Here is a 13,036-nt window from a genome sequence, read left to right as displayed (position 1 = left end):
TAGTTTTGGGAATCCCAAGTTTCAAAGTCAAGATCTAAAAAGCTTACTTTCCACAGAAATGCATGTCCCCTATAGGTATGTGTTCCTGTATCCCAGAGAAAAGGGGTAAGCTTAAAAAGAGCACCAATCCTCATAAAGGAAAATTTTGAAAGGAAAACCATACACTCTAATTTCAGATCTTTTGTCTCCACAATTCAGATTTCAACAGAGAAAGTGGATATGATTGAGGATAACCACTCCTTGACAACAGAATTTATCCTCACAGGATTTAGTAATCACCCAGAGCTGAGGACCATTCTGTTTCTGGTGTTCCTTACTATCTACCTGATCACCATGGTGGGAAACCTTGGTCTTGTGGCACTGATATTTGCTGAGTCTCGTCTTCACACACCAATGTACATCTTTCTGGGTAACCTTGCTCTGATGGATTCCTGTTGTTCCAGTGCCATCACCCCCAAGATGCTACAGAACTTCTTTTCTAAGGACAGAATCATTTCCCTCTATGAATGCATGGCACAATTTTATTTTCTCTGCCTGGCTGAAACTACAGACTGCTTTCTCCTAGCAGCAATGGCCTATGATCGCTATGTGGCCATCTGCAACCCACTGCAGTACCACACCAGGATGTCAAACAAACTCTGCCTTCAAATGATTACAGGAGCCTATATAGCCGGAAACATGCATCCCATGATTCAAATAGGGTTTCTGTTTAGGTTAACTTTCTGTAAGTTTAATCAAATTAATCACTTCTTTTGTGATGTTCTTCCATTGTTCAGACTCTCCTGTATTGACCCTTATATCAATGAAATGATGTTATTTATCTTGGCTGGGTCAATTTTAACCTTCTCTATCACCATAGTAATAATCTCTTATCTTTTTATCCTTTTCACAATTTTCACAATGAAATCCAACAAGGGCAAAGGCAAAGCCTTATCTACTTGTGCATCCCACTTTCTCTCTGTCTCCATATTCTATGGTTCTCTTCTCTTCATGTATGTTGGACCAAATTCAGGTAATGAAGGAGATAAAGATATTCCTGTTGCTATTTTTTATACTCTAGTTATTCCTTTATTAAACCCTTTTATTTATAGCTTAAGAAACAAGGAAGTAATAAATGTTACCAAAAAAATCATGAAGAAGACTTCATAACATTATGAAACAAATATTTTCCCACATGGGCAACTGATTTTAATTTGTTAAACTTTCTATCAAAATCAAGAGTACTCAGAAGCTGCAAAATGGGTATTTCTCTTTTTTTATTTTTTTATTGTTATTTCCCCAATACAATTTTTTTCTACTGTACAGCATGGTGACCTAGTTACACATACATGTATATTCTTTTTTCTCCCATTATCATGCTCCATCATAAGTGACTAGACGTAGTCCTCAGTGGTACACAGCAGGATCTCATGGCTAATCTATTTCAAAAGCAATAGTTTGCATCTATTAACCCCAAGCTCCCAATCCATCCCACTCCCTCCAATTACTGAAACATGATGGTGTATCAATCTAATAAACAAACGTAAACTGTATTCAAAAATTTAAGCAACTATTTTACATCAGGAATCAGCTAAATAATTACTCTTGAGGTCACAATTTTATCAGAGTGTAATTAGTTACACTTCTTATCTATGTTTCAGAGTATAAGTTTTTTCAACAAATTCATTAAATGATAGGAATTAAAATCCTTACATATAAAGGTCACCTGCATTTAATATTTTTGGAAAAATTTCTGGAATCCCAAGGCATAATCTTATAAACTTCCCCATATCCCAAATTCTCAAATATTAATTTTCAGAAACACCATTTGACAGAAGTTAGCAATATATTTTAATTGTATTATAATTTCAAGTTGTTCTAGACTTCATTTGAATATGATATCACAGAGAATATATATTTTCCTCTTTAGATTTGTCGAATTCTCTCAAGTTCTCTGAATTATAATATATGCACATTGGTGATTTAAAAATCTGTGCTTGACGATGATGCTCCTTATATTGACAGAACTATATATTTAATATTTTCAAGTAGATTGAATGGTTGAATATCATCTATGACTGTGCAAATCCAGAATATATAAGTAAATAAATATTTTTCTCTCTGATGTATTTATTTATCCTGCTTGTTATTAAGAATACCACCATCTGATGGAGTTCCCACCGTGGTGCAGTGGTTAAAGAATCCAACTAGGAACCATGATGTTTTGGGTTCCATCCCTGGCCTTGCTCAGTGGGTTAAGGATCCGGTATTGCCGTGAGCTGTGGTGTAGGTTGCAGATGTGGCTCAGATCCCATGTTGCTGTGGCTCTGGTGTAGGCTGGCAGCTACAGCTCTGATTTGACCCCTAGCCTGGGAACCTCCATATGCCACAGGAGTGGCACTAGAAAAGGCAAAAAGACAAAAAAAAATACCACCATCTGAAATGGTTCCAACACAATTTTTTTGGTTGTGTTTTTTAGGGCCAGGCATGCTGAACATGGAAATTCCCAGGCTAAAGGTTGAATCAGAGCTGTAGCTGCCGGCCTATGCCACAGCCACATCAACACAGGATACAACTTATATCTTTGACTTACAACACAGTTCACAGCATCGCCAGATTCTTAACCCACTGGGTGAGGCCAGGAATTAAACCTGCATCCTCATGAATACTAGTTGGATCTATTAAGACTGAGCCAAGACAGGACTTCCTCACATAAATTACTGATGTAAGCACAGCATTAACAAAAACTGGAGATTCTAATCAGGCATGAATGAAACAGAAAATAGTAAAAATTTAAAAACCAAAATAATAATATTTGCTGATCCTTACATGTGCAAATATGAAAGAGAAAATTATTTACTAAGAACCTATTCTCTGCTGGGCGCTTGCTAAGCCAGACCTTTCTTATATATTACCTGACAATTTATTACATGTGAATTTTCATGATTTTCCTCAATAAAAATCCCATGCTTTGTAATATTTAGGGGCTTGCTCAAATTCATACAGGTTAGAGAAGTGAACTAGAATTTGAATCAATTCTACCTTCCCCCCAAAAATGCTGAGGAATGCAGAAAATGGAGATTCATGTAGTCTGAGATATTTAGTTCTTAAATGGCATCAGGAGTAAAATGTCCCTTAAAAACAGGAAAAACTCTATTTCTAGGAAAATAGAAATGGTTATGTCTGAAGACAAAGTTTATGGAAATGAGTGTAGCATTGGGAATGGGGATGAGGGAGGTGTACAGAGGGACAGAGTCAGAAAGCTGATGAAACTATCGGTGAGAATTGTTGGCAAATGTGGGGGTAAGGGGAAGCCAGACAGGTTACTAAGTCTTTTAAATGCCACCCTAAGAAATCTGAAATTATCTCAAAGCCATCAGACACTAAATTAATAATACTGTACATTTCAGAAAACTGATAACCAGAGTAATTACACTGTACATTTCAGAAAACTGATCTTGCAATGGATTGTAAGTGAAAGTCCTGAAGCAAGGAGACTAACTTCATAAATCATGTATTAGATGAGGAGGACTGAACCTGGAGAATACCTTAAAAGGAGAGGAGTTCACAGTTAGGAGCAACATTTTAAAGGAAAAAAAAATTATAGTGAATTGTAACTATATTTATTTTATTGAATAATAAAAATAAGACCTATCTTCTTCCTGTGAATATCAAACATTATATAATTGATTTTATAACACCAATACTTAACGAGGTGCCTAACATTTGGCCATTCAATAAACATATGCTGCAATATGTTTTAATATATTTATATAGGTAAATCTGTTTCAGGTTTATTATTTTCATTTTTCAATTAATTACTAAAAATCATTTCTATAGGAGCTCCTATATCACATATGAGTAAATTTCAGATAACCTAATTTACTACCCACTTTTTAATTACGTCTCTTTCAAGCTTCCTGGATTTTATGATATGCTTTCATTCTGTTGCTTCTTTTTCTCTTTTATTTTATAATATGTTAAAAGTGGATAGATAAAATCCACATGAACAAGGATCTATATGTTCATAAGATACTTTATGAGCAATAAGGAATCTGGGTATCAAATATTTGGGGGAACTGAGTCATAGATAAGCTGTACATCATATATTCACTGTCTACTTCAAAGGATATTTTTAGTTTTCATACTTGCATTGATTTGGTTTCCATTTTCTAAGGGTACCAAAATTTTCTGCACCACTCACACCAACACTAGCATCACGGAATCCCAGATGTCAGCTAAGGGAGGAATATGTCACTTATTTGCAGCCAGTGACATAAAAGAGGTGATTCTCTTGATGTTTCTGAGAAATATGTATCCTTTATTTGAAAAGATAGCCACAAAATATCAGTGTCTCTCCCACTGAACCTCATGGTATGTGGATATGAAATCTGGCACAATCTATGTCCATTTTGCCATCAAAAGGGAAACCAACCCAGAGATAAAGTCAATACACAATGGAGGCATAAATGAGTCAATTACAGATAAACACATCCACAGTCACTGGAATAATATTCATCTTGTTTTATAATTCAACAGCTGTTCTTAACCTTGTGTAGAAGAAATGTGTTATCCATATTTGGATAAATGTTAATTGATACATTCATGTATTTTATCTCCCACTTTTATACTCTCTTTAAAATAATTGTCAAGCCATCCTTTAGCTTATATGTTTCAGCAGTACCTGTTCAATTATTCATCACATCTGTTTTCTTTTACCTTCATTACACCATTTTAATTTTGTATAACTCCACTTTGAAAATATGAGAGACAGAGATCTTACATAATTTATCCACATAAATTACTAAAAGTAAAACTCAGGAATCATACCCAGGAAATCCATGCCCTGAACCACTAAGTCATACTGTACATAGCTTAAAGAAATAAAAGCATAAAAAGATATCTTCCAAGAAGTGAAATTGTCAAGTAGGTGGGGTAATAGAGAAGAGGTTCAAAAATGATGTGAATCAATGACTTTTTCTTCCAAATTTTTTTGACAAATTTCAAACAAAACGAAGAAAAGAGAATTCCAATGGATTTTTAAAGTCAAGATTAAACAGTTGTTAACACTTTAAATTTGACTGGAAAGCTATCTCCAAATGTGTGTCTATGTATATTTCATCTATGCATGTATATGAAGACCCTATTACATTTTCCCTCATAAATAATTCAACATTCATCTCAAGGGAACACAGATATTTCCTATGTTATTTAATATCATTGCAATCCCTAAATAATTTAACAACACCAAGTGTGAAGTTCAGGTCTGAACTTTTCCCAGTTTTCTTAAAATTCCCCTCTACAATTTTTATGTATAATTTTAAATGTTACACTGCATTTACATTATTACAAATATTGGCTATATTCCCCGTGTTATTCAACACAACCTAATATCCTATCTTATACCCAAGAGATTATAATCCCAATACTGGCCTTGGCCCATACCTGTAACCATTAGATTGCGTTCTTTATCTGTGAGTCTGCTTCTTTCGTCATATTCACTACGTTTTTGTATTTTGTTAGATTCCACATATAAGTGATATCATAATATATTTGCCCTTGACTTATTCCACTTATTGTTATCACCTCACAGTGTTCAGAATTGCCCTCATCAGAAAGTCTACAAGCAATAAATTTCGGAGAGGACTTGGAGAAAAAGGAACAATCCTACTCGGTTGGTGTGAATGTAAATTGGTACAACCACTATTGGAAATAGTATGGAGGTTCCTAAAAAAAGCTAAATGTAGAAATACCATATGATCCAGCAATCCAATCCTGGACATATATCCAGTCAAAACTATAATTCAAAAAGATACATACACTCCTAAGTTCATTGCAGCACAATTCATAATAGCCAAGACAATGGAAACAATCTAAATGTCCATCAATAGATGAATGGATAAAGGAAATGTAGTACATATACATAATGGAATATTAGTCATAAAACATAATGAAATAATGTCATTTGCAGTAACATGGTTGGACCTACATATACTAAGTGAAGTGAGTCAAAGACAAATATCATATGATATGACTCAAATGTGGAATCTTTTTTAAAAAGGAAACAAATGAGCTTATTTGCAGAACAGAAACCTATTCACAGACATTGAAAATAAATGTATGGTTACCAATCTGGCCAGGTGTAGGGTAGGAGGGATGGACAATAATTTTGGGACTGCCATATTCACACTGTGGCGTATGGAAAGACTGGCCAACAGGGACCTGCTGTGTAGCACAGGGAAATCTACCCAATATTCTGAGATGGTCTTTGTGGGAAAAAAAGTCTGAAAAAGAATGGATGTATGTACATGGAAAATGTTGTACAGCAGAAATTAACACAACATTGTAAATCAAACATACTTCAATAAAATTTAAACATTAAAACAAGGTATTATTTTCCTATACAATACCATGGTATATCTTTCCATTTATTTGTGCTGTCTCCAGGTTCTTTCATCATGATTTCACAGCTTTCCAAGTAGAAGATTTTACATCCTTATGAATGTTTGTTCCAAAGTATTTTGCTCTTTTTGACGTGATGATAAATTAGATTGTTTCCTTAATTTCCCTTTCTGATACTTTATTGTTCATGTAGAGAAATGCAAAAAATATCTGCGATTTTGTACCCTGCAAATTTACCAAGTTCACTGAAAAGCTCTAGTAGTTTTCCGGTGGCACCTTTTGGATTTTCTATATATGGAATCATTTCATCTACCCAAAGTGACAATTTTATTTCTTCCTTTCCAATCTGGATCACTTTATTTCTCTTTCTTCTCTGAATGATGTGGCTAGAACTTCCAAAAATATGTTGAAAATTTTGGTGAGAATGGCCATCCTTGTTTTGCTCTGGATATTAGAGGAAATACTTTCACTTTTTAACCACTGAGTATGATTTTTATTATCTATGATTGTTGTACTGTGCTCATCTCTATAACTTGAAATGCATTTTTAAAAAACTCCATCCTCATGATTATTATTTTCCTTTAATTTCCCCAATATAGAGTTTTTTTTTCTACTGGACAGCATGGTGACCCAGTTACACATACATCTATACATTCTTTTGCTCACATTATCAAGCTCCATCATAAGTGACTAGACAAAGTATCCAGTGCTACACAGCAGGATCTCATTGCTAATCCATTCAAGATGACTGAATTAGGAAGATGTATATATGCACAACGGAGTACTACTCAGCTATAAAAAAACAAAATAATGCCATTTGCAGCAACATGGATAGAATTAGAGACCCTCATACTGAGAGAAGTAAGTCAGAAAGAGAAAGACAAAACCATATGATATCACGTATCTGAAATCTAATATATGGCACAAATGATTATTGGTTTTGATATCATATTTTACACTTGTTTGTGTATTCCTTAACTGCGTGTTGTTGACATAGATGATTGTACTACTTCATTTTTTACCTCCCTACTAACTTTATGTGTGGATTATCTCTTACATTTATCATGTGTTTACCTTTACCAGTGAGTCTTTTCATTTTGTAATTTTCTTGTTTCTAGTTATGTCCTCTTCTCTTTCTCCTAAAAAACTTCCTTTAGGATTTGTTGTAAAGCTGGTTTGGTGATACTGAATATTTTCATCTTTTGCTTGCCTGTAAAAATGTTGATCACTCCATCAAATCTGAACATGAACCTTGCTTGGTAGGGTATTCTTGGTTACAGATTTTTATCTTCCCAACACTTTTAATATATTGTGCCACTCCCTTCTAACCTGGAGAATTTCTGTCAAAAAATAAGCTTATATGCTTAGAGAAGTTCCCTTGTATGTTATTTGTTGATTTTCTCTATATGATTTTAATACACTCTATCTTTAAATTTTGTCATATTACTGACACTGTATCCTGGTGTGTTCTCTTGGGGTTAGTAATGTATTGGTTTCTTGGGGCTTCATAAATGGGTTGACATGTTCCTTCCTCAGGTTTAGGGAATTTTTCAGCTGTTATGTTTTCAAATATGTTTTCAGCCCCCTTTTCTCTTCCTTATGGGTTCCCTACATTGTGAATATTAATATACTTAATGTTGTACCAGGAGTCTCTTAAATTGTCTTCATTTTCTTACATTTTTTTTCTGTTCACTGTTAGTTATTTCTTCTACTCTGTCTTCCAGTATAGTGATTCACTCCTCTGTGTCATTTAGTCTACTATTGATTTTAGTGTATTTTTCATTTCAGTTATTGTATTCGTCATCTCTACATAGTGGTTCTTTATATTTTCTAACTCTTGTTAAATAATTCTAACTTCTCACTCTTTGTGTCCACTCTTCTCCCATGATCAACTTTATGATCATTACTCTGAAAGTTTTCTCAGGTTGATTTCCTATACCCACATAAATTAATTCATTTCCTGTGACTTAATCTTGTTACTTCAACTTGAACATATTCCTCTGCCACCTCATTTTGTCCAAGTTACCTTTGATTTTTAGGTAGGTATATGTCAGTCATGTAGCTAAACCTTGCAGCGGTGGCCTTACTTTAGAGATGGAATAAGTATACCATCATATTTCCCTTTTGTCAACTAAGGTATATGCCCCAAGGTACGACCATAAAAGGGCTTCCTTAGTCCTTCAGCTGTGGCAGGCTGATTGTGTGAGTGGTCTATTAGGCTTGGCTAGCTCCTCACACATTTGGTTGCCAGGCCCCAACATCTGTAGATGTTGGTTCCTGGTAATGTGGGGTTCAGTCAAAGATGTCTCATTATTGAACCCCAGAGGACCTATAGCTAGTGCTGGCTCACTGGTCAACCGAGTTAGAAAACTATGGGATGGTTGGTATCCCACTTGTTGCCAAAGCTGAGTCCTTGGGTTAAGGCTAAACTACTGGGAGGCAGATCCATGTCCTGGAGTCTGGTTCTATAGGGCTCAGAGATCCCAGAACTGGTGTCAGAACACTAGTAGGGTAAAGACATGTTCCTGCCACAGTTGTGTATGGGGTATAGGTGTTCAGACACTTGTGTTATCCTGCTAGTGGACAGAGCCAAGGACCAACAATTCCAGGGTATTATCTGGCCTGCTGTGATTGATCTGGGTATGCAGGCTGCAGGATTGTGGCTTTCTTGTGTATGGTGTCTTCCCCATGGTGGGTGAGGCTGGTCTACTAGTTAGTGCAGGATTCCAGGATAGAAGGACCTTTGCCTGTCCACTGATGCATAGGGCTGATTCTTAGTTCTAGGGTGGCCAAGGACTTTTCTATAAGTATGTCTAGAAACTGTGCACTCAGGTAGTCTTCAGACAGCTTGTATGTTGATTGGCAGGACCCTGTCCCTGTCCAGTTACTTTGGCTTCAGTCTTCCCAGTACTGGTGCTACAGGCTGCTGTATGTGTGTGTGTGGGGGTAAAATCCTGGTGTAAATAAGCTGGAGAGAGAGGATTCAATAATGGCACTGACCTATACTATTGTTCACATGGTAGCAAGTCAAAATTATGGCTTATGCCAGCTTCTATGTCTCAAAGATGAGCCACAGTGGCCTCTGCCTCTTCAGAAGACTCTCTAAGACCAATAGGTAGGTATGTCCCAATCTTCTAACAAATCACTGTTTTGCCTTGGGTCCCAGTGAATGTGAGATTTTGTGTGCAACCTTTAAGAGGGAAAAGTCTATTTCCTTTAATTCGATGGGGCTCCAGAAATTAAGGTTCTATTGGCCTTCAAAACCAAATATTCTAGTGGCAGGAATCCCAGTCTGGAGAGCCCAAATATGTGGCTCTTAACTCTTTAAGTTGGAAAGCTACTGCAATATAATCATTCTCCAGTTTGTGGGTAACATATCTAGGGATATGGGCCTAGAATACACAATGAAGCCATCATTTATAACCATCTCTTTTTGGTTTCTGCCTTATACCATTAGGTGTAGAAGGCCTTTTTGTGGGTTTCAGTCTTTTACATTGATACTTGTTCTTCAAAGAGATGTAGCTTTTGTGTGTCATGAGAGGAGGCCAGCTCAGGGTCTTTCTACTACTCCCTCTGGGCTTATCGTCTATTTCCAAATGTCAGAAGTACAAAATGGGCCTCAATGTACTCCTTTTGCTGGTGTGGAGGAATATATGTTTCCTTTTGCCCATATTTTTGGTCTCAAAACTCCTTCCCCTAACCTCAAAGCCATAAATGGTACTTGAGTATTTTTTTCAAATAGTGTCACTTTGATACTCTGTTTCATTTCTATTCACTAACAACAAAGTAGTAGAAAGAGAAACCAAGAAAACCATCCCATGTACAACTATATCAAAAAAGATAAATACCCACAAATAAACCTACCTAGGTAGGTAAAGACCTTTCCTCTGAAAACTATGAGACACTAATGAAAGAAATGAAGACAACAAAAAATGGAAAGATATACTATTTTCATCAGCAGAACAAATATAGTTAAAATGACCATACTACCCAAGGCAATCTACAGCCTCAATGCAATGCCTTTCAAAATATCAATGGCTTTCTTCACAGAACTAGAATAAATAATTCTAAAATGTGGTTGGACATTAAAAAAAAACACCTAAAAAACAGCGAAGGAATCAAGATAGTGGAAGAGTAAAACTTGGCACTCACCTTATCCCACAAACACATCAAAAAAAAAAAAGAAAAACCAAAAAACTGCATGAAAAGCGATTCACACAGAACATCTGCTGAATGCTGAGAGAAGTATTTAAACCTCCAAAATGGCAAGAAACCCTCCACATAACTGGGTACAACAAAAGTAAAAAGAGAGATAGAGAAGAGGAAAAAAAAAGGACTCAGAAGGGCATCAGCATTCCTGAGAGAGAGAAAAGGTACCCACAGCCTGGGATGCCACATAACTGAAAGGGAGAACAGCTGAAACAGAGGGACCTCAAAGCCTCATACAAAAGCTCAGAAGTTGGCTGAAGAGGGCAAAGCATATAGGGAGCCACACATACCATTGATAGCACCAAACCAGGACTCCACAGCCTGAGACACTCAGGCAGGGGCTGGGCACTGAGACTCAGCCCCCAGAACTCAGTTCCTTTGAGAGGAATAGGTTTGGCTGTGTGGAGTGAGCTTGAGGGGCTAGGGAGTGGTGCATCACAGGCTGGGAAGCAGAGAACCGCAGCTGAGGTAAGCCAAGAGAGGTCTGGGCCCACAGAAGAAGCAAGGTTCCATTGCTGAGGAGGGGGAGAAGAGGAGGGGTATACCACCACAGGAATATATTTTTCTGCAAACACATGGGCTCTCAGGCATTGGGGTTTCTCTTTTGCAGTATAAAGGCAGAAGGGAGCCTTTTGCACATGCTACAGTCAGTGAGGCACTTGTTGCATTGGCTACAGGCAGTGGGGAATATCACAAGAGCAATCTCAGACTCCAGACTTGAATGTGGTCTGAGAAAACTAGGGGTCCATGAAGAGGCCACAGCTGCAGCACCAGTCACCACAGGGATTGGCACAGAGGAGTACACTGAAACCTAGTGCCATCCTTTGTTGCTCTCTCTGCTGGAGGAACACACACACCCTACTGCTGCCACTGAAATTCTCTGGGTACCACTACACACACCTGCCTGAGGAGCATTGCCACTTCCCAGGGCCCTACAACCAGGGGCAACCTGCCACACTTCCCTATGGGTCCTTGCCACTCTCAAGAGTCCCTCAATGAGGCATTGGTTACTAGCACTGACCATTGCTCCCATCTACAAAGAAGCATATTAGGGCCATATATCAACATGAGGATAACAGCCTGCACACCTTTGGAAAGAGACAGAAAGCATCCAAACCAATACCATCTATGGATTAAAAATCTGGGATAATATAAAGTAAGTCAATCTATGCAAAATAGGGATTTCAGAAGAAGGAGAAAAGAAAAATTGATCTAAAATATATTTGAAGAAATTATGGTTGATTTCCCAAATCCAAAGGAAAAAGATATCAAGACACAGCAAGCACAGAGGGCCATAAGCAAGTTGAACACAAACAGTCCCAGACCATGACACATTATAATAAAAATGGCAAGAGTTAAAAGTAAGGACAGGATTCTAAAGGTAGCAAGAGAAAAAAAGTTAATTATAAGGAAATCCCAGCTGGCTATCTGTTGATTTCTCTATAGAAACACACACGCACACACACACACACCAAAACAATTCCAAATAACAAAAGCCCAGGACTGGATAGCTTCACAGGAAATCTGTCAAACATTCATAGAAGAGTTAACATTCTTCCAATAAATTGCAGAGGAAGGAACACTCCCGAGCACATGCTATAATTCCACTACTACCCTGGTACCAAAATCAGACAAAGATATCCCAAAAATATAGTTACAGTCCAATATTGTTGATAAACATAGATGGAAAAATCCTCAACAAAATTTCTTAATTCTCATATTTTTTCTAATTATACCAATTTATCCTAAGGACCATCTGGAAAAATAAATGCTTACTGCATTTATTAAAACGTGTTTTATTTAGATTGAGTGAAAAAAAATCAACATTGTAGATGGATGGTGAAGATATATGAGATGTATGGAACTCAACAGAAGTTCAGAAATAAACAACTTATAAAGTTTCAATATATGACAAAGATGTAACTTAAAGTCAATAGAGAAATAATGGCACGGGAAAAACAAGGCTGTCATTTAGAAATAAGTTTAGATCCCTACCACATCTTGGATCAAAATATATTTAAATGTGAAGTAAAAATGTAAGAACCAACACTTAGTACAAAAAAAAGTTCCCTTGATAAAGAAAGGATTTTATTACTAAAACACCAAATCTAGAAATCATAAATTGAGTAACTGGTGTATGTGATTTTTTCTTCTCATTTGTATGTTTTCCTCAAAGCATTTCCCAACTTCCCTTCCTGTGTTATGTTTCACCATCAAATGGCCTTTCAAATATCTATTTGCTAGACTCCCTTTCAAATGGTCCTGGCTATATTTAGACAAGGAAAGACACAAATAAGAAATTGGAGTGAGGAAAAATGTAACCAAAATATCTCTCCCCACTCTTTCTCTGCTATTGTCAGTGTCACCAGCACAAGATGAATCTCCTCCTTGATGTCCTCTCCTGAAGGAAAACACCTCATGTGGTCAGAATCATGGGGTCTGTTAA

At 36.7% G+C, this 13,036-nt stretch overlaps 1 protein-coding gene across 1 annotated transcript; it reads left to right on the top strand.

The window, feature by feature from the left end:
- Positions 1-219: 219 nt before the first annotated feature.
- On the top strand, positions 220-8,135 carry LOC125111209 (olfactory receptor 5K3-like). Its single transcript, XM_047753086.1, has 2 exons — positions 220-1,138; positions 8,089-8,135. Exons 1-2 carry the CDS (start codon positions 220-222, stop codon positions 8,133-8,135), a joined length of 966 nt encoding a protein of 321 aa, XP_047609042.1.
- The last annotated feature ends 4,901 nt before the right edge of the window (positions 8,136-13,036 follow it).

The sequence above is a fragment of the Phacochoerus africanus genome, chromosome 1 (genome assembly GCF_016906955.1).
Source record: "Phacochoerus africanus isolate WHEZ1 chromosome 1, ROS_Pafr_v1, whole genome shotgun sequence".
Lineage (NCBI taxonomy): Eukaryota > Metazoa > Chordata > Mammalia > Artiodactyla > Suidae > Phacochoerus > Phacochoerus africanus.
The sequence above is the reverse complement of the archived record's forward strand: the minus strand, read 5'-3'. Positions and strand labels throughout refer to the sequence as shown.